The 12,950-nt window shown below is 40.9% G+C and overlaps 1 protein-coding gene across 1 annotated transcript; it reads right to left on the bottom strand.

Moving 5' to 3' along the window:
* On the bottom strand, positions 1 to 12,097 carry AKIRIN1 (akirin 1). The gene is made up of 5 exons (XM_090269161.1): positions 11,763 to 12,097; positions 7,783 to 7,923; positions 5,304 to 5,438; positions 3,763 to 3,834; positions 1 to 3,107 (listed from the first exon to the last, which is right to left on the bottom strand). The coding sequence occupies exons 1-5, from the start codon at positions 11,977 to 11,979 to the stop codon at positions 3,097 to 3,099; spliced, it is 576 nt and encodes a 191-aa protein (XP_090125287.1). The 5' UTR covers positions 11,980 to 12,097; the 3' UTR covers positions 1 to 3,096.
* Positions 12,098 to 12,950: the final 853 nt, after the last annotated feature.

The following is a 12,950-nucleotide window of genomic DNA, read 5'->3' as shown; positions in this document are numbered from 1 at the left end:
TTCATTTGTCATTCATCTTTTATTGTTTTCTTAGTCAAACACTTGAAAAGTACACATTCGAGTAAGAGAATGTGAAATTCTGATGTTAACAAGGGGCTCTTCATACTGCAAAGTCGAGTCACTGCTGCAGAAAGGAAGATGTTAGTCTTCAGAGCGGATGAAGACCATCGTCAAGAAACCTACTGTAACATTTTCAAGTGCATATTCTATGCCCCAAGCTGTGATACTTTGACATGACTTTAATCTTGCATTTGAAAACAAAACCCAAAAATGTACATACAATCAACCCTTGTTTTACAGATAAAGAAACTATGGCTCAGAAAGTCCAGAAACTTGGTAAGGCTCGCATAGCAAATGAGTAGCAGAGCAACTTAAACTCTAGGGCTACGAACACCCAAAGGCCGTTCCTTTAACTACATTACTAGTCAACCAATCCTTCTTGGTGGGCAGAGATTGACCATGTATGGAAGCTAACCCAAATTCTTATAGCCCTGATGTTCTCCTTGAGAAACTCTTTAACAATTATCACTGCCTTAGCACTTTGATCTTCATTATACTCCTCTAACCTAACCAGGGACACTTACCCCTTTCATTGCCCTTAAGCTTAAGTCTTTAAAGAGGATAACAAAAAGAGACAAAAATTTAACTCACTAGATATGGCCTTTCTGAGAAGATCGGTCTCTGTATGTTTTCTTCTTCTCTGGACCTTGCCCATCTGTGTGGGTCAAAGATAAGTTCCCTATCTGGGAATGCCCCTAAGTTCAAGCTCAGAATATCAAGGTCTAGAGAAAAACTTTTGCCAGTCTTAAGGGCTACCTTACAGGTCCCCATTTCCTGTCCTAGGATCCATCTTTTCTCTGGATAAAACACTAAACAAACATGTCCAGTCCTTTTGGAGGAGATCCCCAAACCCCGGTGGTGTGGTCTTACCCTGTGGCTCCAAAGGGCAACCATATCACAACACAATAGCCTGTCATTTTTTTCTTACAGAACTTACTCTACTTCCCAGCCAGAAGCTATTTAGTAGGGATGGGTTGACACGTGCAATAGTGAACGACCACATTACACTGATTCTGTGACAAGAAAACTTCAGTGAGGCAGCATTTCCTACTCCTGGGTTCATCCTTCAGGATTTCTGCTGGCCCCCACCGCTGCCCTTCCCTAGTTTTGGTGTGACTATTCTACTGTAAGGCCACTCCCACTGCCACTGAGATGTTCCTCTTCCAGGAACAAGTGGCTACTCTGGAAAAATATCAAGAAGAGATGAAACAAATTACCCTTCAAATATGAAGCAAAAAAATTATTTAATTATCAAAAGATCACTGTTGGGCTTTAAAAAAATCTATAGCACTGACTGGTGTGGCCCAGTGTGTTGGGTGTTGTCTTGCAAACCCAGTCAGGGCACATGTTTGGATTGCAGGCCATGTCCTCAGCTGGGGGTGTGCAAGAGGCAACCAATCAATGTTTCTCTGCCTCTTTCTCCCTCCCTTACCACTCTCACTATAAATGAAGGAATGAATGAATCTATAACTCTTAAATGTAATGTTGAACTGGGGAAATGGCTATAGCAGTCCCACATAAATTATTTTAATTAAGAAACATTATCACAATATTAAGAAGGCAAGGTAAACAAATAGCTTAAGTATTTTATTTGTTTGCAACTAAGCTTGTTAACACTATATAATGAAAATGTACAAAGAATAACGCCGCGGTTTTTGGTTAGATTTAAGTCAGACATTCATTAATAAGGAAACTTCCAATGCAAAGATTCCGGAAATTTCTCTAAGCCATTTGATCAGAACTGTCTCTGAATATTCCCTTACTTTGGAAGGTATTGGCATACATATGAATTACACTCAGAATTTTTCAAAATAAGCTGTAATTAAAAAAACTATTCTATATTCAAACTAAAACAATTTTAATAGAACTTTCCTTTCCAAAAACAATAATAAATGAAACAAGGCATTCTGTAAAATGTGGTCCTGAACAAGTCACAGTAAAAAATAAATGTATACTTAACTTCCACCTCCTCAAAACAGAGGCTACTCTCTGTTCCTCAGCCTTGGAAAACAGGTGAAGAACAGTCTGTAAGCAACTTTGGGCAAGGGGTTGCCAAAACAAAGCTCAAAGCAGTTGAACATGGACACCTCTTAAAAGAATTTGGGAGAACCTGACCAAAGGATCCAAACTTATTGGTAATAACTGATACAAAGGTGAAGCGGCTCCCCCTAAGTACCAGTGCCAGCAGGGCCTGGCCCAGTCCCGAGCTCACCTGTTCTATGCTCCCAAGCACACCCTGATGCTCCTGATGCTAGGAGACTTTTTTCAGTGTCCAGGGAGCTCTGTGTGAATGAGATGAGCACAGACTCCACGTGAGTATTTTAAGGCTTGGAGTCAAAGTATCTAACACGGCTAGGCAGGTTCCAAATGGCCTGTCTCCAGTTCATTCTAATTTATTGACCTAGGGCCACAGACCTTTGCTATGTCATCATAATCACATCTAATGTCCCTCCTAACATATAATTCATATTCTGTGCCTGGAAACAGTCCCTGTATTTAACAGTAATATCTACACATAAAACAACCCACTGTTACAACTTTTATGGTCACAAAACATTAATGATCTTCTGTAGATCAAACAAATGTTTTAAACCATAATTGTCGTGCATCAAATTCACAGCCAGAATCCCCAAGATCAAAAAAATTTGCACAATACAAATAATAACTTAAAACACACATCCTCACATACACACACACTCTCACACACACTTCTTACAGAACTGTGCTTGGGGAAACTCCATTTGTTGAGTGCCACTGAGGGCATATTTTGCTAAACTGCTGCTTCAGGTATTTTGTTTGGATAATCTATCACAGTTGGGCACAGCTGTTTATTGGATGAGCAGAAAAGAAAGATATGCTTGTGGCAACCAGAAAGTTTTAAGGTCTTTCAAGTTGTATAAAATGGACCTGCAGAAACCTTTTAAGTGTTCTCAGGATGCAAAATTGGAGCTGAAATGTGATATCAAACCAGTTGCAAAAAGTGCACAGCAGCCATCTCTTGAGGTCAAACCTGGTACCCAGATATGCAAGAAAGCTTCAGGACACATCTATAAATTAGGGATAAAAAACAAGAGTGTAAGAATAATAAATAAGTTTTGTATTTTTTTTTTAAATAATAATGGTAAACGTGATAAACTGCATGGATGGTAGGAGTCACCACTTAAAAGGTCCTAAATTCTCAAGAATTTAAGAAACCTGACTTGGTTCAGTTTAGATATATAGTTATTATAATTTATGTTTTGAGTAACTGGTAGTTGTTAAGATGTTTAGTATGAAGGAATTCTGATCACACTCTTTGACAAGTTAGCTTAAGCAATCAACTTTCATAAGCTAACAACTGAAACCACCTTTCTAGGGGAAAAGCCTGGTAGTAAATTGGCACTGGAATTAAGACTACCTATGTTTCAATAGTGGCTGAACTACTAGCTACATGAGCTTGGACAAATTATTAACTTCTTTAAGTGCAATCCTTGCCTGTATAATGAGGATAACAATAGTTCTTCCCTCAAAGGGTTCTTGTGGACGAAATCAGCTTCAAAGAATTAAAAGGGCTGAGCATAGGTCTGGGCATGTAAGTATTCCTTAAATGCTAGCTATTATTTTACTTCACAAGGGCTTTTTGCTCTCAGGAGACAAGGTACTCAGTTTCAAATTTTTGCTCTTGAAAGTTGGGAAACTCAAAGAAAACTTGGCAATACTTACAGCTTGTGGGCCTTGTCCCATATCGTCGCATAATCTGATCATGTGTGAATTTCACAAAAGATTCATATTGTTCTGTGAGGGGAAAGACAGTATATACTATCCCCAGAAACTCTCCTCCAGTTTTTTAAGAATGAAGTGTCAAGATCACACCTAACTTCCCAGTTTAAATTATCCATTCTCAGACCCTCCTTATAACATTAACTCTGAGATTAGTTACTTCCTCTTAGATCTCACAGCCAAATCCCTGGCTCCTAAATTTGGTCATTGATCATCTGTAATATAACATTTTCCTAACAATCTTGCCCCTCCTGTAACTCCATCCTCTATTAATGGCTTCCCGAAACAGAGAGATATGGTCACTACTACAAGCCAGCAAATTTTAGGGTATCTCCTATAGGACATGAAGCTTGAGGCTCTTCACCACATTCGCATTCTATTCTTGCTATAAATTTCAACATACATTTGAGTGAAAAAAAGTAGGATGGCTAGAGCGCGAAGAGAAAATTCCATACAATGTAATTGTAGACTGCTCCACCGAAATGTCCTCTAAAGGAAAACTCAGTTGAAAGATAGGAGATAGTCTGACATCTATGAACACAGAAGTGACTTAAAGCTAGCTGGTCTGAACAATTTTGGGGTGGTGGCAGAAGAGGGATATGATACAGTAGTTTCTTCTTATAATATACATTATTAGTATATTAAAGAAGTTCTGGCCCTGGCTGGTGTGGCTCAGTGGATTGAGTGCCAGCCTGCAAACCAAAGGGTCCCCAGTTGGGGGCGTGCTAGAGGCAATCACCCATTGATGTTTCTCTCCCTCTTTCTCCTTCCCTTCTCCTCTCTCTAAAATTAAATAAAATCTTAAAAAAAAAGGTAGTAGTTCTGTAAAGAAATCCACTTAATTTTGTTGCTAACACAACAGCTCTCAATTTAAAGCAGAACTATTAACATTCTGAGGCACCACATGGTGTGTGTCACCAAATTAGGAAACAATACTGTATCTGGAAGAAGTTGTTGCCTAAAACCTCTCTGATCATGGTATCATCCTCTCACTAAACAGGTACTTTCTATTCCTGATTCAGGTCCCTGCCTTTCACCAAAGGCTCTAACTTGCTACCATTAATCACTCCCTTTGTTCTTGCCTGAGCTGTGCTTTTTAAACTTTAATGTTCTTCCAAATCACAAGATGACTGACTTCCCACATTCACTCAGTGACGCCCCCAGGAAGTCTGATTATGTTGACTACACTACACAATCCGCCAACCATCTGTTGATAGTTAGCACTAACCATTACAGGACAGCCACCCCAAACTGCCTACTTAAAATGCCTTTGTTCATATGCAAAATTCTCAGAAAAAGTTGCATTTATCTTGTTTCAGAAATGTAAATGAAAAGTCCTTCCACAGAATAAATGTTTACAATCACCAAAGGGAATAACTTAAAACTTAACACTCACAACTCATTAAACCTTCTTGCATGATGTCCTACTCCTAAATTACCATTTACTTAATTGGGGTTCATCCTTAACCACTACCTCAGCCTACCTGCTAGTTTGGTATTGAGGATTTGCTCATATTCCTCCCGAATTTTATCTTCGTAGTCTTTTAAGAGTCGCTCACATATTATTCCAACTTGTCGGAGAGTAAAGGTGGGTTGGTCCTTCTTCATCCAGGAGGAACCTGGCCAAAAGACAAATCTATTTTATATAACAAATTCTAGTTCCAAGGTTCAGAATTAATAACTTCATGCAAACAGTCCTAGGATATAAATGTTATGAAAAGTGGTATTTTTCACTAATTCACATGGAATATTTTCACAAAATTCTCTTAAGTTTCTGACTTTGTTTTACAAAGCAAAGACAAAGGTAAACTGGGAAGTAGGAGGAACAACAACATGTATGCAGGTATGCTAGCTGGTCTGCATACAAAAGAATAGCTCCAATGCCGTAACAATCAGAGCCCATACTCAATGCTCATTTGGTAAAGGACAAGAACAAAAAGTTTGAAGTTGATATAAAGCCTCTAGCCAGAATTAGGAAAAGTAGATTCACAGCATGAGAGCTACTCAGATCCTTGAAGATCATCTAGACCTATGTTTAACCAAGGCTGTGCATTACAATTATCTGTGGAATTAACAAAATATATACACACACACACACACACACACACACACACACACATTCTGATTTAATTCTGGAATAGGACTTCAGCCTCTTTTAAGTTCCACTGATGATTTTGATAAGAAAAGTAGTTTGACAGTTAGGAGACCAAATGACTTGCCCAATATAAAAAATTGTTAGCAAAGTCACTAAAATATCAGTGAAGGGGACAATTAGCCTCTACACATCTAATCTTTGACTCCTTTTGAATATAGGTCAAGAAGAGCAAAATATTCGTTAAGATAGTAGTTAGGAACCAAAATATCCCCTGGAATGCCAGATAACATGGAAATTGACTTCCTGGTTATGAGAAAAGCAGCAGTTCCATTGGTAGTCCAGTTTGCAGTATTTTCAAAGCTTAGCCTGGAATCTGTTTCTTTGGCCCTCTTAGTCTATAAACCATTCACAGCCTGAAACAAGTAATTTCAGCTTAAACCGAATTTTTTTTCTTCTACAAATGAAACCTGACCAAAACATCTAGCCCATTATCTGTAATTGTTTCTCTACCCATAACATATTCTTTTACTTCAAAATTATATTACTGCCTGAGTTGCATTGGGGGGGTGGGGCGGTGTGGAACGTGTAACAGGTAACCAGTCTATGTATCTTTTTCTCCCTCTCTAAAAATAAAATAATAATAAAAAAATTATATTACTAAAATTGAGAAAATTGAGACATGTTAGCTATAACTACTCAAAGTTTATCACTTATGTATGTGCAAGAGCAATCAGAAAAGGTGTTGTTTCAGTCAAAACTTTTGGTTATAATAAAGCAAGTTTTAAAAATTATTTGAGGTGAAATTGACAAAGTGAATAATCCAGTGGCATTTAGTATAGTTACAATGTTGTACAACCACCACCTCTATCTAATTTCAAAATGCGGATACTACTCCAAAGTAACACCTCTTACCCATTAAGCAGTCCCTCCACCCCATCTCCTGGCCAACACCAATTTGTGTTCTGTAAAGAGACAATTTTTCATCAAGGTAATTTTTAATTCTTGAAACCATTAAGAGGTAACCCTGGCTGGTGTGGCTCAGTGGATTGAGTGTTGGCCTGAGAACCAAAAGGTCGCCAGTTCAATTCCCAGTCAGTGCACATGCCTGGGCTGCAGGCCAGGTTCCCAGTTGGGGGCAAGTGAGGGGCAACAGATCGATGTGTCTCTCACACATTGACGTGTCTCTCCCTTTCTCCTCCCTTCTCCCCACTCTAAATATAAATAAATAAAATCTTAAAAAACAAACAAAGAAATAAAATACTTTGTGAGGAAATAAACTACTGTTAAAGAACAGAGTTCACCAGCATTGGAGATGGTCAAGCACTAGCTTGTTGACTGTTTGCAGGGATACAGCAGACAAGACTGGTGGCGGAACTATGTGACCAGGAAGATTCACTTCAACCCTGAGATTCTATTTGAGCACATCCTCTCTAACCACCTGTCAGTGTTAGAGAGCAATGCTGTCACACAACTTTCTGTCATGATGGAAATGTCCTATAATTGTTGCTAAACAGAACTTAGTCGTAAGCACTTTAAAAGTGGCTACTGGATGCATCTGGGAAACTAAATGTTAAAACTTTATTAAATACTAATTAATTTAAAATTAAACAGCCACATGTGGCTAGTGGCTATGGTATTAAGACACTGTAGCTACAGAGGGCACCATTGCACTGGGTGGATGGAAACCAATCAAATTAATCTAAGGTCTTTTCCAATTCCATGATTTCTATGGTTTTAATAGTATTTATAATGCATATACTTTACCAATTTTATTCCTTTAGATGAAATCGATTCTAAATTAGGAAACCATTATTTTAAGTACCATTTACAAACTCTTAAATGTATTGCGCAAATTAAAGCATACTCACCTGGAGAACTAGGTGCTGTGAGTGCGGAGGAGTGAGGCTGATTTTCTGAAGTACAAGCTTCATTTTGATTAAGAACAACTTCTAAATGTCTCCACCTCTGGTAACGACTATACTCTTGTTTTATGTTCTGAAAAATTTGCTCTAAATAAAAAAAGAAACGCACTTGAGCATTCACTTTGAGTGATTTCTTCAAACTACTTGTCCTTCCCCCCATATTATAAATACTAACAAGAAAATATTTATATTGAATAAACCACTTCTCCTGTAACCCCCAAAATGTGCCCTCTTATTATCCCTAATGGCACACTTATTCTACATGACAATATGTAGCATAGTACCTATTTTGGCATAAGCACTCAGACAGTTCCCTTTGCTTGTTTCTTGTGACAATAAAGGCCAGACCTGCTGTTTGCTGTAGGATTAATTTGTACAATTTACAAGGGGGAAAAAACGCTTCACCTAGTAGGGAGCTATTTTCTATCTTCTTTAAGTTGCAATTTCACAAACTAGGGTACTAGGGGTCTCTTACCACCTTCAGGGACTGGAGATCTTTAGTGAAAATGAAAGCAAAAACTGTATTTCCACAGCCAGGGGAAGACTTGAAACTTACTGCTTAGAATTCATTAACAGGACATAAAAAAGAATTTTCTGATTCTATAAGAGGCAATATTTGGTAGGATTCAGATTACTATTCTGAGTAGAGATAATAATAAACCAAATTTAATACTATTAAAAGGAGTCCAGGACACACAAATCACTAATCACCCTGAAGTACATTCCTAGAGACAACACAGAATCTAGAAGGATGTGGTTTTGAAGTTTTTTGTTTCTGTGGTAGAATATATATTCACTTTCCAGATAATAAAACCTCCTTATCAAAAACAAAAACTGGAAAATTATATCACCCTCCCCATTATTCTAATGTACACTTTACTATAGCTGTATTTTTTTTTTAACAAGGGGTGGTGGTGTTAACAATGCCATTTTGCTTCTTCCTAGCTGTGACTATAACCTTGGGAAGCCATGCAAGATCTTTAGCCTAGTTCTTCAATGTAAATGTTAAATGTCTGCCCAATAAAGTTGTGATAATCAAAATCAAAGATATTAATAATGCCATAACAAGTAAAGGTACAATCCAGGAACTGACATATACTCAAAGTAGCTCCACACACAGCTAAATTCCATAACACTCAGGGCACATGCCTGGGTTGCTGGCCAGGTCCCCAGCTGGGGGAGCACAAGCAGCAACCACAACTGTCCCTCCCCCCGCCCTAAAAATAAATAAATAAAATCTTTAAAAAAAAAAAGAAAGAACAAACAAGTATGAGAACAATGCTCATGAAAATAGGTCTTTGATAAACCTCGTGAGTGCCTCCTGTATTGTCAAAGTGAAGAAACAGAAAGATACAACTTTGAGGCTGGTACAAGGACTAACAAGTCCAAGAATCTAAACATAGTATACACAGGAGAAAAATAAGAAAGCAGATGTGATTTTCTTCCCACGGAGGCCACATACAACAAAGGCATTTTTTTAAAAAGAAAATGCAAATTTCTTAACAGTGGATAATTTTAATCTTTGCCTCCCATTATTTGAGGTTGTGCTTCTAGGTTATATCAGACCGAGTCCATTATTTATCCAGTTCCATCTCCTACTACAACCCAGTTGCATTAAACGATGCTTCCCTTAATGTGTGGGTTTTCTGTCCTTCACTCAAGCAATTTTGCTTTGCTTGAAATGGGGCTGTGTTTATCCTTCCAACATTTAAGACAGACCAGACCCAGCTAAAATGCTACCTCATTCTGATTAAGTCATCATCAATTAATTGCTTTGCATCTAGACTCACTCCATGTTTACAAACATCTCCCTGGCATCCATCCACCTCACTCATTTAAGCTATACAAGGTTTAATTTTATAGGCCTTTTCCACAAGAGTTCTAGGACCTATCTTTTTTTAAAGTGAAGTAAAAATATATTTCCTGACCATTTCTGAGAGAACTTTACAACCCTTGAGATAACTAGGGTGTTACTGAGTGAAGTAACTCATTTTTAAATTCACTTTTCTATTAGTTGGCCATATTCTTTCTACTTGTGTAACAACTAATATTTCTTCCCCTAGTCAAAGCATTAAATAATGAATCATTCATGTTGTTTCTTTCATAACAGAGCTGTATTCCAATAAGCATTAAGAAACATAACATCAATCTTTACAAATGAACATTTTAAACAAAATACTTTAACATAAAATGACCAGGAAGCTAGTTTGCATGATCTATGCAAAGATTAAATTTAAAAATAAAAAAAATTGACCCCCATTATAGCACTGTGCCACATTTAGGCTTCCGAATACATTCAGCAGTCATGTATAATGCGTTTGTTGTAATATGAACGACGACAGAATTAGTCTAGAAAATGTTACTGGAAGAAATAAAACATTTACTTAATATTCATCAAGATAAATAGGGCAAGAATCAATTCTGTTTTGCTGAAGAAAACAGATCCAGAAAGATTATGTGACTATTGGGGTAAGCTCAGGGTAAGCTGTACGAGCAGCGGAAAGAAAAAAAAAATCACTTTAAGTGGGCATCTACACCCTCTGCTTTTGAAGGGCTCTTCACAATGAACTTTGGCAAACACTCTCATTCAGTGCAACATTAAGTGGTCAGGGAATTTAGAGTGGAACAGAGTTCCTCACCGCCCAGGGTTAGTCAGGTAATGGATGGGAGGCTCAAGGAAATGACTGCATTTGGATTAGCAAATAGGAAGGAAAAGCATCATGATGGAAGGCAAGAGTACAGACACAGCCAGGTGATTCTGGGGGAAAAGAGCAAAAGTACAGTTTGGTTTTAAAAAAATGTATAAAAGACTGGGTAGGTAAGATACGGTTGTACTTGCTAAGTCCTTTGAATGCCAGCATAAAGAGGAGGTGAACATGATTCTCGGAGAGCTTGGCTGGCAACTGCAAGAACACTGGTGCCAGAGGATGAGGCCCGAAATCTGTATTGTGGGATTGCAAAGGAGCAAAGAAAGCCTAAAGACACTGGTAACTGCGAAGGGGTAAAGGAAGAACGATTCAAGGCAATTCCGAAGTTCTGCTTATGCTTCAAAAGTAGAAAAACACACAAAGAAATGACTTGCCAAAGTCCAGTTCTGAGACTTCCCCCCCCATTTCCGGGAGCCCTTTAAAACTGCTAAATATTAATTCTGATGCACTTTCCCCTCAACTGGTTTTGTTTTGTTTTTTTTTTACTTTATTGTCACACCAGCTCTCCCCTTTCCTTGACCGATGTCCTTACTGAAGGCGAGTCTGCTATGGATCGCTGAATTCCTGCTTTCGGAACCTCTGTATGTTTAAGGACTCTCAAATTCTAGCTAACGATCCACCGATTTCAAGCCATATATGGTACAAGACAATAGCCATACAATAAAAGAACACGGCCAGTCCCTTAGAATTAGTCAGGTTGAAATCGAATTCCATGACTTCTGCGGCGGCGGCGGGTCCCTCCAGACTTCTGTAAGTCAGGTCTCCCTACAGGTGCGGAACGGCACACACTCAGGCCCCTTCCCAGTAAGCAGCCCCCAACCCCCACCCTCAAGGCCGGGTTCGTGAGCAGAATCCAATTTCCCATGGCCCTCTGATCTACGGGGCGGCTCAGTGCAGGCCCAGGCAGCAGAGGCAGGAGGGGCTTGGGGGACGGGGAGGGCGCGGAGCGGCGAGGATATTCCTATTTTCTTTTTGCTGCCCACCCCTCTAGGCTCTCCAGCTCCAGGAAAACCGAAAATGACACTGTGACCCCCAACTACCTCTCCCGGATGTTCCCTATCCCCGGAAGCGACCAGGCCCAGCGCCGTTGCAGTTCCCTTTTCTCGGGGCAAAGAAGGGGTCCGTAGGTAAATTAGCCTAGCGTCCATAACCCTTCCCCCCACCCCCACCCCCAAATGCCAGGGCCTGGCTTCCTGCCAAGCCCGCAGCGTAGGTTACCCGGAGTTGGAAGGCGCCGCTCGCTGCCGGGCGGGACCGGCTGCTGCGGAGTCGGCGGTGGGGTCTGCATCTGAAGCGGCGGCGGCTCGACGTCCGGGGGCCTGAGGCCCGGAGTGGGGCCGGGCAGCGGGGCGCAGCGCCGCCTTTTCGGGGAACCCGGGCTCAACAGCGCTGCCTCGAACTCCATGGGCCGCTTCAACGTCGCCCCGCACGCCATGCCGCTGGCGGGCCAGGGACTACGAGCGGACGCGGCTGTAACTGCGGTCCAGTCTTCAGCTCCTCCGCGGAGCTCTCAGGCCAAGCCGGCTCCAATGGCGCCTCCAGCACCCGGCAGCGGCGCTGGCTCCGCCTCCTGTGACTTCACGGACCTGGCCACCGTCCGGCGAGGGGTGGAAAGCCGGAAGAGCACCACTCTGCGCGGTCCAGCAGCAACGGTCCGGCCCGCGGCGCCCCCTACCGAGGAAATGGAACAGCCTGGGCGGAGAATTTGGTCACCAAGCAACCTAGGGAGGGCCCCCCGCCTCCGCCCCTCGCAGGGTTCCATTCCCACCCCCACCCCTTCCCATCGCTCCCGGGTGGCCCCTTATGTTTTCGCACCTGCGCGGCCCGGGCGTGGGGGAGGGGAGTGCTCGCAGGGGCTCCTTGGAAGGCCGTCGGGGAGTCGCTGTCTCCGGGTCCAGTAACCTCATTTTATCTAGTCTTAGTCCCAGTGATAAAAGAGGGGGTGATTCTGAAAGGTCTTCAAAGGCATTTCCCTGCCTCTAGGAAGTCTCAATTTAAACATAACGTGAGAATCCCATGAAACTGTGCAAAATTGGGGGTGAGGGTATATTTTAGGATTGATGACCATACCTTCTTCAGCTCATCAAAGGAAACTGTTCCGCATAAAAGTTAAAAACAAACAGAAAGCAACAAAGTGGATGAAACCATTTAAGAATGGTGTCAGAGTGTTACGAACTTCAGCTGATAGCTGATTTGCCAGTCTCCCCAACTGACCTGACAGTTCAGGTGCGTCCCCAGGTCTGTCTGAATTCTTTGCAGCAGTGCCAGCTGTAAAGTGCTTTTGATATTCTGAAAAATAAATCAGTAACAGGAGGGTTCTACTTTTAGAAACTTTATGTGCCTGTATATTACTGGGGAAGAGGTCCAAGGAATCTGTAATACAACAAAGGTTAAAACCTTTCTAAA

Source organism: Furipterus horrens, unplaced genomic scaffold, assembly GCF_987537825.1.
Source record: "Furipterus horrens unplaced genomic scaffold, mFurHor1.1.pri manual_scaffold_3, whole genome shotgun sequence".
Lineage (NCBI taxonomy): Eukaryota > Metazoa > Chordata > Mammalia > Chiroptera > Furipteridae > Furipterus > Furipterus horrens.
The sequence above is the reverse complement of the archived record's forward strand: the minus strand, read 5'-3'. Positions and strand labels throughout refer to the sequence as shown.